This window comes from Diabrotica undecimpunctata, chromosome 7 (genome assembly GCF_040954645.1).
Source record: "Diabrotica undecimpunctata isolate CICGRU chromosome 7, icDiaUnde3, whole genome shotgun sequence".
NCBI classification, from domain to species: Eukaryota; Metazoa; Arthropoda; class Insecta; order Coleoptera; family Chrysomelidae; genus Diabrotica; species Diabrotica undecimpunctata.
The window spans coordinates 39,968,050-39,981,149 of NC_092809.1; the positions used below are offsets into that span (position 1 = coordinate 39,968,050).

Sequence of the window (13,100 nt, forward strand, 5' to 3'; positions counted from 1 at the left end):
GGAAAAGACTTTTTACATCCAATCCCGTCGGATGTCCCGATACCCCGAAAATTATTAGTGAATGAGGGTATGAATCCGGAACTGAATTGATGAAAGTACGAATGAATGGTGTTACTGTTAATTGCCAGCTGGTTCTACTCGTTAGTTTCAATGTGGAAGGGGTGGCAACCAGGCTGTCTCGCCAGAATGAGGATTGAGCAGGACGGTAGCTTCACCGACCAGTCTCGCCCGAGCCTTGTGCTGGTGAGGGAGGCCGGTAGGCCGTCAAATCCATGTAATGCACGCGAAAAGTGCCAGAGGGAAGTTAAGAGTAAGGCTGACGGGCCAGATATGCTCGCTAAGAGCGGTTCCGGGCCCGTCGGTCAGAGAAAGAGGGGGTGGTTTAGTCGGTAGGCGGTCTCGTCACGCGGTGAAGCGTAAGAGATTGAATCCGACACACCAGGGTAAAGGGTTGACACCCGATCCCAGACGGTCTTTTAGAAGATTCCACCTCCCAAAAAAAAAAAAAAATATACTTTAATTGTTGTTTTGGCTTCCTTATATATATATATATATATATATATATATATATATATATATATATATATATATATATATATATATATATTGGCTATTGGCTATATCAAAGAAGTTTTCATTGCCCAATGTTCGACACTGTCAAAAGCCTTTTCGAAATCTATGAACGCTGTATACAGAGGAATGTGGTATTAATTTGGTCGTTCTAAAAGTATTTTCATACCTAGTAAATGGTCACTTGTACTGAATCCCTTTCTAAAACCAGCTTGTTCTTTCGACTGGTATCCGTCGAATTCTGTCGTCAATCTATTGGTTAAAATTTTAGTTAGGAGTTTACACATTACATTGGGGAGTGATATAGGACGGTAGCTTTTTATATCTGCTTTATCTCCTTTCTTGTGTAGGATAATTGTTACGGATTCCTTCCAGTTATTTGGGATTCTTTTTTCTTTTAATATCTTGTTAAAACGGGAATGTAGAGTATTAATTACCACTTTGATATATGAGGGATGGCTGATGACAAATCCTTGAAAACGCTAAGCTGTTTCTAGTTGAGCATATTCTAGGACTAACGGTTACCAAGATATGGTTTATCAAATTGTGATATTTGCAACGATTTGTATATATACGTAAATGTACAAGGAAAGAATATCATAAATGGTACTGTCTCGCTTTACATTTAGTATGTTTCTTTTATATATTTTACAATAACCTTCTGTTATCAATCTTGTACATTTTAGAATATTAACAAAGGCAAGAATTACCTGCCGAAACGTTGATTTTAATGGAACAATACAAGCTAGTTACAAATTAAATATTACTTATTGAACCTAAACCCAAGAAATACCAATTATATATATATATATATATATATATATATATATATATATATATATATATCTTCTTCTTTCTTCTTCATATCTTCTTCTATCAAATTGGCTATAGTAATTTTGTTGACGGCAGCTCGGAAAAGAGACGCAGAGGATCTGTTAAACCAATCTCTAAGGTTTCTAAGCCATGACGTTCTTCTTCGTCCTGGTCCTCTTCTTCCGTCTACCTTGCCTTGTATTATTAAATGGAGTATATTATATCTCTCTGGGTAGCGCATAACATGGCCAAAATATTCAAGTTTGCGATTTTTTAATTGTTTTGACGACTTCCGTAACTTTTCCCATCCGATGCAAAACAACTTCGTTACGAACTCTATCCACCCAACTTATTCGTAGGATTCTCCAATACACCCAGATTCCAAAGGCTTTCAGTTTCTTGAGAAGTGTATCCGCCAAAGTCCAACCTTCGACACCATACAAAAGAGTAGAGAACACATACCATCTCACTAATCTAATTTTCAGACTTAAAGTAATATTGTTTCCACATAACAGTTATTTCATCTTAAAGAATGCAGCTCTGGCCTTCTCTATCGGTATTCTAATTTCTTTGCTCATGTCCCAGTTCTCATTTAGATTACAACCAAGGTAAGTGATACTGTTAGTTCTCTCCAGTTGTTCACCATAAGCTGTTACCACTTTCGGTTGTATTGGCGTTTTACTGACGACCATCACCTTTGTCTTTGCGGTGTTTAGCTTAAGGCCATATTCATCACACGTTGTGGTAATCCTATTAATTAGATGTTGAAGTTCTTCGTAATTACTTGCAATTAACACTGTGTCATCCGCATATCTCAAATAATTAATATTGACGCCATTCATTTTTATACCACATTGAACATTATCCACTGCTTTATTGAAAACGAACTCAGAATAGATGTTAAATAGTAGCGGGAACTGAATGCAGCCCTGCCTTACTCCTCTTCGTATTTGAAGCTCTTCAGAAGTGTCCCGGCCAATCCTGATGTTTGTGCGTTGTTGTCAGTACAGATTTTTAATAATGCGTAGGCCTTTATCATCAATACCTATCTGCTGAAGAATGGCTATCATTTCAGTATGTTTTACTCGATCAAAGGCCTTCTCAAAGTCAATAAAACACATATAAACTGGATGTCCACATCTCTGCATCTCTGTACCATAACCTGAATACTAAATAGTGCTTCTCTTGTTCCTAGGTTAGTGCGGAATCCAAACTGTGTGTCACCAAGTTGTTGTTCTATTTTTTGGTACATCCTAGAGTACAACATTTGTAGAAATATCTTTAAAACATGACTCATCAAGCTGATGCTTCGGTAGTCGCTACATCTTTTTGGTATATAACCAGTTTCATAAATTTTATTAAACATATAAAGGACAGATATTTTACATGAACTCCACTATATTTCAGACAGCCCCACACAGTTCGAGAAAGTTTTATCGTCAGAGTCGGCTTTACAGTACTATTATTTTAATTCATTAGTGTAAAAACGGCGAAAGTACGGCGTAGTTTAAGTACTTGTTTTTTATTTTTAGATTTTTTTTGACAGAATTTCTAAAAAAGGCACATACAACTGCAACCTTATGATTCACCAAGAACTTATTATGAGAGACATGAGACATGAGAGTTTTGAAGGGATGACCTGTACGTTTTTTGTAGTAGTTAAAATATTAAAACAGACATTAAAAATGAAACAAATAAAGAATGGGCTGTGTTAACACCAACAAAACAAAAGGTTTGCATCAAAGGGGTTAACAAAAAGAAGAAAACATACAACATACGTTATTAAAATTATTATATAAAAAATAGAGCTTAAATTTCGTATATGTTTATATATTTAAAAAGTCACTAATGTAATCATCGTACACGCTTTCAGTTGCAACTACATTCATACATACACATATATGCCATTTCAGATTAGAAATGTTTAACAAGTGGTGTACTATCTAATAATAACTCGTCGCAATTCCCAACTCATAAATATACGGTTCTTTTTTCCACTTTTAAAGAACGACGCAGTAAAATCCTGTATACTCGGTGCATATATTAGTTTAACTCTGTTAGGGAAAAGAGGTTAAGTACTCTATTTAATCGACACAGCCTCTTAATTTAATGAGAAGTTTTAATGAATTGAGGGAATGATTATACCTTCCAAACAAACTGACGAAGCATGGAATACAAAAAAAATGTAATCACGTACACTGAAGTGCACTATATCAGTATTTTTAATATTTGGCCATCTATTCATTCTTTCGGAATGAGTGTTCAGCCCTAAACACTTTCGAATCTAAGATTGAAACTCAAAAGCGCAAATTAGCGCATCTAATTGCCAAACAAATTCCAAAAACAACAACGTTAAAACCCACTACAGTGGTTTACAACTTTTCCTATACCTCTATTTCGACCAGTACTACTTAAGCTTTAGCAAAAGGTTTCAATTACTTTGTTACTGAAAAAGACATCTTCAGTTTATTTTCCGAAGATGCTGAAATAGCTAGACAAGACATCGCTAGAGTTCTTAGAAACTCAAAGCCTCCTACTCCGAACATCAGCCAATCCGAGAAAAAAAAAGCCCTATAAGAACTTCAGTCAAATCCAAATCTAGTCTGGAGAAAATCCAGATTCTATCTGGAGAAAACAATAAAAGCCATTATCAAACCACTTTTCCAGTTGACATAAAACAATTTCTAATTCCTCGTGGAAAGTAAAAACAATAAATTGTAAAATAAATATATTAAATTTTAAATATTGTTAATATCTTAGTTCATTGTGACCAAACGAACTTCGTTTTAAATATTCTGCACTACACGTGGGTTAATTTTTACAATACTTTGGCAAATCGTGCAGTGCTCTAAAAATAAATGACTTTTAGAGTTTTCTTGATTTTCATTATTAGCTCACATTCTTATATAAATTTGGAAGTATCCTGTATAACAGGTTCAAACAAATTATCTATTATAGTGCCAATTAGAGAATCTTAAATAAACAAAATTTGAAAAGGAAATCCCCAGTGGTTTGCTGTATACCATAGATTAAAAAAACTTGTTTTGGAAAATGGTATAAAATTTTTATTAAATTTTTTTAAAAATTATTCAAAATGAATTTATAAATTTTCAGAACGTTTTAGATCCCATCAGATCATCATCAGTGAAAAACGTCTATCAAGTAGTTGGAACTAGCCACATAATGGGGTCAAATGACATTACATAATTTGAGTAACAAACATTATAATCTTTTTACAGTGTACATTGTTACCCCTTAGGAAGTTAGGTCTCCTTTTTCGAGTTGGGAAATTACACGTTCCCTTAAAAAATGTAATCTTTTTCATCGACCTAGTGTTTTAAAAATTATAATATTCGTTACTCAAATTATGTAATTTAAGGGTAATCTGACATCATTTGTAGCTAGTTTCAACTACTTTTTAGACTTTTTTCACCGATAATAATCTGATAGGATCGAAAACGTTCTGAAAATTTATAAATCCATTTTGGAATTTTTTAAAAAATAAAAAAAAATATTTTATGCCATTTTACAAAAAAAGTTTTCACTTCATTATTAGTTTTTTTTTTAAATAAATAACACACGATTAATTTTGAATTTAAAATGGCATGTTCACCTAGGCAATCAAAACATTTTACATAGTGTAAAATTTTAAATAATAATTAATAAATAAACAATAAAAAAAAACATACGTCCTTCATGAAAAATATAGTTATTTATTGTACAAGACGATAAAATTTTACTTTATCTTCGAGAGCGTTTTTTAGCGTCGAGACGTGTCGAGACGCTAATTATGCTCGAGAAGATAATGCGATTTTATCGTCGTGTGCAATACAACAATTTTTTCTATAGCAAGACTTTAAGTTCAGGTGAAAAATACAATTTCAAAGAAAATTGTAATTTTTAGCACAAAAATCGCAATTGTCTTGCTCCGTTGCTAGGGATATGAATTACTCTGTCAACAAATGTCAAACAAATGTTACGTTTTAGTTTTTGCGGAGAATATTGTTGCGTTTTGTGTACAAAGAGACACAAGAAAAGGAAAACCTGCCATCAGATGTAGAAAATGCAGCGTTGGAAGCAGAAAGTTAATTGTTGCAACAAAAATCTAGGATGATGTATGAGAAAGAATACCAGTCTTTTAAAAAGTGAAAAAGCATTACGAATATCAATGACGTGAGTGAAAAAATACTTCTGGCGTATTTTTCTAAAAAGTCGAAGAAAGCGATGCCATCGTCATTATGGTCGTATTAATCGATGTTGAAGCGTAAGTTGTTGGTGAATGAAAATTGTGACATTTCTAAATTCAGCAAGTTAACCACCTTACTTAAAAACCTGAGTGGAGGATACAAAGCTAAAAAGTCAGAAGCTTCTGATGACGTCTATTTGTTGATGAAGTTTATGGCTATTTTTGCTGTGCATGGAGCGACTAGGTCCGATGAATTGTACAAGTTAGAAGTGTTTAACGTGGACGACAGAATATCGGTGATAATCATTTCATTATCTGATACTAAAACCAAGCAGGAAACGTCGTTTTGTATTACTGACAAGAAAATTGGACTGAGTTTCTTGGAAATTGTGAGAAAGTATATTGCCTTGCGCCCCAAAAACGTACCTCACAGTAAGTTTTTTGTAAATTACCAACAGCAAAAGTGCACTACTCAACCGGTGGGGATTAACACTATATATAATATCCCCAAGAAGATTGCAGATTTTTTGAAACTTGCAAATTCAAAAATGTACACAGGGCATTGTTTCCGTCGTTCTTCAACTACTATGTTCGCAAATTCTGGAGCTGATCTAATAAAAGTTAAACGTTTAGGTGGATGGAAATCGTCATTTGTTGCAGAATCTTACATTGACGAGTCAATAAGCAATAAGATTGCTGTATCCAAGTGTATACTTGGCAAACCAGAAAATCAATCCAGTACATCGAATTAAGTGTTTAGGCAAACGAGTACAAGTTGTGATGCTCCAAAAATAGATATTTCTAATAATGTTAATTGTAAAATTTTAGTTGTTTTTAATCCTTAATGTGTTTGAATTTGTAAATTTTATTAAATAAAAAAGAGTTAAAAAATTTTATCTACTCTTGCTGTTAAAGTGTCACTTTATCTATCCTTGCGGTTAAAGTGATACTTTATCTACTTAAAACAGTTGTTATAGCAACGAACGAACAACAACTAGGAATAACTGCTTATCTTCATTCCAAGAGAGACAAAAATTGAAAGACCAACAGCACTGAAGACGAACATAGTAGTCCAAATATTTGCAAAGGTAGAATACTACTTTTTTCTTCTGATACACGTGAAAGCCAACTACACGTGATTCATTCTGTGGTCAGAAATTAAAGCGGTTACTTTCCACGAAGCAAGCTTATTCCTATCGAAATCAAACTAACGCCGACTTGTACGCCGACGTAACGCCATATGAATAAAACCAACCAATAGAAAAAAGAGGTTCTATATATAAGGAGACTTGCGTCATTTCTCCAGAATCGATGGTTTACCAAAACAAAATTTAATTTTTACGTTACTTAAAACGCAATTGAGTTATAAAGGGTAACATAAAAAATATTACAAGCTTTTTGGATCGTTACAATTTTGACTAGACTATTGATCATTTAGTGTATAGAGTCACGTACGCAAAAATGTTATCGTACGGGAAACATCACCTTCATTATTTTAAAGCTCTATTCCAATCTAAGCACAAAAGAAAATGAAATATTAGACGAACAACAATAAAAACGGAAAAAACTGAAATAACTTCTTTAAGTTTGTATTTAGATACATGTAAAAAATGTGATTATCGAAATTTCGATTATTTCTTTGGCATTGATCGTAATGAGCCACATTGAGATACTACGAGATTTTAGCAAACCCAACAAACCACAATCGTTTTATCAGCTTCTTCATATTCAGTCACTCTTCTTCTTTTGGTACCTATCATCTGTGGATGTTGGTAATCACGTTGGTCCATACAACTTTGTTGAAATCTGCTCTAAATAGATGTATGGTAGTCATTCCTGCCCACTGTTTGATGTTCTTCAACCACGATGTCCTTCTGCGCCCTTGAGATCTTTTGCCTTCTATCTTGCCTTGTAAAATTAGTTGATATTTCTCATTGCGCATCACAGTCCCTAAGTATGTCATTTTTCTGATTTTCACGATAAGCATAATTTCCAGATCTTTATTCATACGTTGGATCACGGTGTTGTTTGTAACATGATGGATATAAAAAATTCTGAACATATGGCGATAGCACCACATTTCGAAGGCTTCGAATCGTTTGGATGTTGCATCCGTCACGGTCCAGGCTTCGACTCCATTTAAAAGGGTAGAAAATACATAGCATCTCAAGACTCGTGTGCTTATATTAATGTTCAGGTGCATATTACATAAAATATTCCAAAGGCGATTGAAGACAGCTCTCGCTTTTTCTATAAGACATTGTATTTCCTGTGAGTGGTCCCATTCCTTATTTAGGCTGCATAAAAGGTATGTAATTTTGTCGATTATTTTCAAGGGTTCATTATTAGCTTTGAATTGGTGTTATATTACGTCGTTTTTACTTACTACAAGAATTTTGGTCTTCTTACAGTTTAATTTCATGCCGTATCTGTCACAGGTTTCCACTACACGGTCTATTAATGTTTGCAGATTCGGTCACTATACTTGCACAATTACTTGAAAAATAATTGGATATTTTAACGATTCGATATATACATTAAATTTTTGTTACCTATATTTTAGATCTAGTATATATTTAAATTATATTAAACACATTCCTTTTGTAAATAATGTACATTAAACGTCTCTTGTTTGAAACTGGTTTAGAACCTTTGACACTTTACGTGCTGTTACTCATTAAGAAATAAAGAATAATTATATATTAGATTCTAAGTCTATTTATAAATGCCAAATATTACTTGATAATTTTAAATAAAAACATTAATAAAAATTAAACGTCTAGAGTCTCATTTCTACCCTCTACGCGATTTTTTGTGTTAACGAACCGCCACTTAATATTAAATATCTCTAACCACATACCTGGTCGGCTGTAGTGAGCAGTTTCTCCGTAAGCGGGGCTGCCTGGCTCGCCTTTGGGGCCGGTTATAGACAATCCTGGCATCCCCGAAGGACCTGGAGGACCAGGCGGCCCTGGAGGTCCGGGCACTGGAATGTACCTTGTCGTTTCATCTGATGATCGGGGTCCCGGTGGACCCGGAGGGCCCGGCGTGCCATCTTTACCTGCCGGACCCAGGTCACCTCTATCGCCCTTGTCGCCCTTGTGCTGTAAAAATATCAAACGGTTTAATTTAATAACTCGGCGTTGTGTGTATACAGAGTGGCAAGAAATGATTAGAGAGGACAATAATAAAATATGTCTTATGCAAATAATTATTCGTTAAAAGGATAATAATTTGCTTCTACTGCTATTTTCATCTTGGTATATTAGCTATTTTTCTTCAACATTTTCATTTATTTTATTGAAATATTCTCATCACATCTCGTTCTATGTCATTGGTGCCAAATCACAAGGTATTTTAACTAGATTATTTTTGCCATTCTATTAATGTATCTGTCACATTTTTTCTTCTTCTTGTACTTACCCATTTATGCACGTGTGTCTATCCTGCACGTGTTTCTCTTTGTCGTATGTCGTTAGTTCTTGATCTTACCGTCATTATCTTTCCAGTTAAATATCTTAGGATTCTCTAACTACAAATTTATATATGCCTTTTCGTTTTTAAGTTCTGATACTTGTTTATCTTCTTTCTTGCTTTGTTTTAGTTGTTTGGTTTATGTTATCCTTTTATTTCCATTGTTTCATCTTTTATGAATCTCTCTTTCATTTCTATAAAGAACTTTGTCCACTATTCTGTTTTCCTCTTTCTTTTTAGTGTATGGATCTCATTACAAACCTTCTTGTAAATTTCATAGGGTTTTTATATTATTTTCAATGTATTTTCCAAGTAAGCCTTTTTTTCTTGACATTTTAATTTTATTTTTTCAAAAAATCACAGTGTGCGCTTTTTTTTCTTTAAAAGTTTCATTTATTTTTCCTTCTACAAGAGAAAATTCCCGTTTTTTGCTGCTGATTTTATATTATTAGTAATTTTGCCACAACTATCGTCTATATCTTTTTATAGTGTGTTTTTGTTGTTCTATTTTTTGTTCTAGTCTGGACAGTTGCATTTTAATACAACTTCGCAATTAGAATTATTTTCCTCAAAACTGAGCTATGATTAATACACCTAAAGCTGAAGTTACACCTCGTACATCTCATACTGATTAATTCGCTCCGGATTAAGTAAGTTTGATAAATAATTTTATTCGTATTTTAGTTTGGAGTAATACAACTAAGAGAATAAAGAATTTACACATAAACGTCATAGAAAAAAAACTAGCAATATAATATATATGCAGGAAATGCTCAAACGAGTCGGATAAATAAAGATTTCTTTGACGCAAATCTTGATCAGGCAGCAAAAAATAAGTCACTCCATCTATCCTATCCATCTATCCAAATTTAAGACCTGGTCTTCCTTAGCAAATATCTCTATGCTTTACGGTCTGTAGCTATTCCCCTCCACGATCAACTACCAAGAAGATTTCTTGCGTCTTCATCCACATAATCCTCTCATCGTTTTCTCGGTTTCCCACGTCTGAAAGCTTGTTTTATTCCATCCTAAATGCATGGCCTGGCCATTAAAGACGCTGTGGGTGGACACACTAAGATAAAGTTGGTCTTTATATATTTGATATATATATATATATATATATATATATAATATATATATATATATATATATATATATATATATATATTTGATAATTGTATCTTAGTATCTTTATCTTATTTATAGATATCTATGCGATTTACAGATTTTTGAGTCCATATCCAAGTTTAACATCCATAGCTTACTATCAGTCGGAATATGGTCTTATAGATTCGTATCTTAGTCCTTTGATGTGCGTCGCGCCTTTAAATATCCGGTTGATAGCAAAGTATGCCGGATTGGTTAAGATGATTCGTCTACTATGTTCTGCATCGTTAATGTTGTTTTCAACTAATAGGTAGGGTTGTGTTGCTCTCTTCGATCGACTTTGTATATATTTGTTTAGCATAATTTTTAGGTAATGGGTAAAATGGATAAAACTTGTTTAACCGTAAACAGTTAGTAAAGAGTTGATTTCCTTGTCTAAACCCTACCTGATATCCTGCCTAAATGGCTGTATTGCGGATATATTTATATCCACAATACAGCAAGATTTCCCTAAACTTTTGAGAGAGAAGTTTGTTTCTTTTTTTTTATATAAATTGGGTTCTTATTCAATTCTATTTTTTTCATTTCCATTTTTTCTTATCTTCTCTTATACACTGTGTCCGTAAAGTATGGAACCAATTCTTTTTTAACTAAACAGAGCATTTTAAGAAATAATGCTGAAACACGTCGATTTTTGATTTTAATTTATTGTATTCTAAAATAATATTCTAATATACAGGGTGAATTACTTTCGAGTAACGACGTCAACGTCATTTTTTTTAATGGAACACCCCCATTTTGTCTCAATTTTCGGATTACTCTAGCTGAGCTGATTCCAAAAATGTATCACATGTTGATTCAAATTGGTACAGGGTGGACAAAAATACAATAGTTTTGTGTGTGCGCTCATAAAGTAACGCGTTAGTTAAATTAACAATATCAAAAATACTTATTGTCTAGCGGACAGAATATGAAAGAAATTATTTTTATCAATTTAAAAGAAACATAGTAGGCTATGTTTTTGTTAAATGTCATTATTTGTTTAGTAATTTATTGATGTTCAGTGACAGTTTAGTACTACAATATTTTTGGTATTTGTGAATGTTTTAAATATTGCTTAGCTTTAATTTAAAGTAGAAATGGAGTTAAGTGTAAAGCAAAGAATTGAAATATTTATGATGATTGGGTACGGAGGCAGATCGCAAACTCAGATGGCAGTGTGCAATTTGTTTAATGATAAATATCCAGAAACACCTATAACGCGATCAACAGTCAGTAAGATTGAAAAGAAATTTCGACCACTGGTACGGTTGAAAATGCACGGAAATCAGGTCATTCCTCTGCAAATGCCAATACAGAATTAAATGTTTTACTTAGTTTTGAAGAAGATGCGCGCACTTCTGTGCGTAAAGTTAGTCGCGATATCGGTGTTAGCAAAACAACGGTACACAAACTATCAAAGCTTGAAAAATGGCATCCTTATAAAATCAAACTTGTGCAGGAATTAAACGAAGATGATCCCGATAGAAGAATGCAATTTTGTAAAGCAATGATCGATAACTGCCACCGAGGCCCTCTCTTGGTACAGAACATTATTTTTTCTGATGAGGCAACTTTCACGTTAAATGGCGAGGTTAACCGTCAGAATTGTAGATACTGAGCAAGAGAAAACCCTCGCAAAAGGTAAATGTATGGGCTTCAAATGTAAGAAATCGAATTATCGGACCCTACTTTTTCGAAGGTAATTTAAACGAGGCAACGTACCTTGATATTTTAAGGGGATATCTGGTACCTACTTTACGTAATTTTTTTCCCAGCAGACGTAATCCTGGAGGTTTCGATAAAAGTTTATGGTTTCAACAGGATGGTGCACCTCCAAATTATGCTGTAGATGTTAGAAGGTACCTAGATGAAATTTTTCCGAACAGGTGGATTGGTAGACGTGGACCTATTAAATGGATTTGGAATAAAACCATTGGATTATTTTATGTGGGGTCATCTGAAGAATGTGTTTCAAACGAAACCAGCAAATATTCAAGAATTACAACAGAGAATTCGGACAGCAATCAACAGTATTTCTCAAGACACAATAAACAAGGTTCAACAAGAATTTGTACAACGTTTGGGTTACTGTCAAATACAGCAAGGGCTACAGTTCGAACATTTATAAAGTCATGTATTTCATTATATTCTGTCCGCTAGACCATTTGAAAATATTGTTAATTTAACTAACGCGTTACTTTATGAACACACACAAAACTTTTGTATTTTTGTCCACCCTGTACCAATTTGAAACAACATGTGATACATCTTTGGTATCAGCTCAGCTAGAGTAATCCGAAAATTGAGACAAAATGGGGGTGTTCTATTAAAAAAAATGGTGGTGATGTCATTACTCGAAAGTAATTCACCCTGTATATTAGAATATTATTTTAAAATACGGTAAATTAAAATCAAAAATCGACGTGTTTTAGGATTATTTCTTAAAATGTTCTGTTTAGCTAAAAAAGAATTTGTTCCATACTTTACGGACACAGTGTATATCCATATTCTGTGTAAAACGTCATATTATATTCTTTTCGTTATTTTCCTTAATCCCGTCTTAAATTCTGCGGGTAAGGGTTTATACCCTATTTCATTTGTTTGATAACATACGCATTTCATGTTTTATCTTCTGAGAAGTTTATTTCTATGTCTTTTCTAGTTCTTTTTTTTCTTTTGTTTACACAGTTTGTCAGTTATTTGCTTTTTTTAAATACCATTTTTCTTTCTCTGGTTCACATAGTCAAATATATTCTATGTTCTTCATTTCGTTCTTCAGTTGTCACCTTACACTAGTTATCAAACCATTGGCCATCTTTCCTTTCTTTAGTTCCTAGAATTGATTTTGCTCCAGTTAATGTAGTTTTACTTATTTGGTTTCACTGGCCATCTTCTCTCTTCATTTCCT

The 13,100-nt window shown here is 33.4% G+C and overlaps 1 protein-coding gene across 7 annotated transcripts in view; it reads right to left on the reverse strand.

Annotated features, from left to right (window-relative positions):
* Mp (collagen XV/XVIII-type protein multiplexin) overlaps nt 1–13,100 on the reverse strand; it is a 1,493,071-nt gene that overhangs the window by 168,565 nt on the left and 1,311,406 nt on the right. For all 7 annotated transcript variants that reach the window (XM_072537153.1, XM_072537150.1, XM_072537151.1 and 4 more), the window contains one exon: nt 8,430–8,673. In XM_072537153.1, the coding sequence (XP_072393254.1) occupies nt 8,430–8,673 (244 nt within the window). The remainder of the gene's footprint in view (nt 1–8,429; nt 8,674–13,100) is intronic.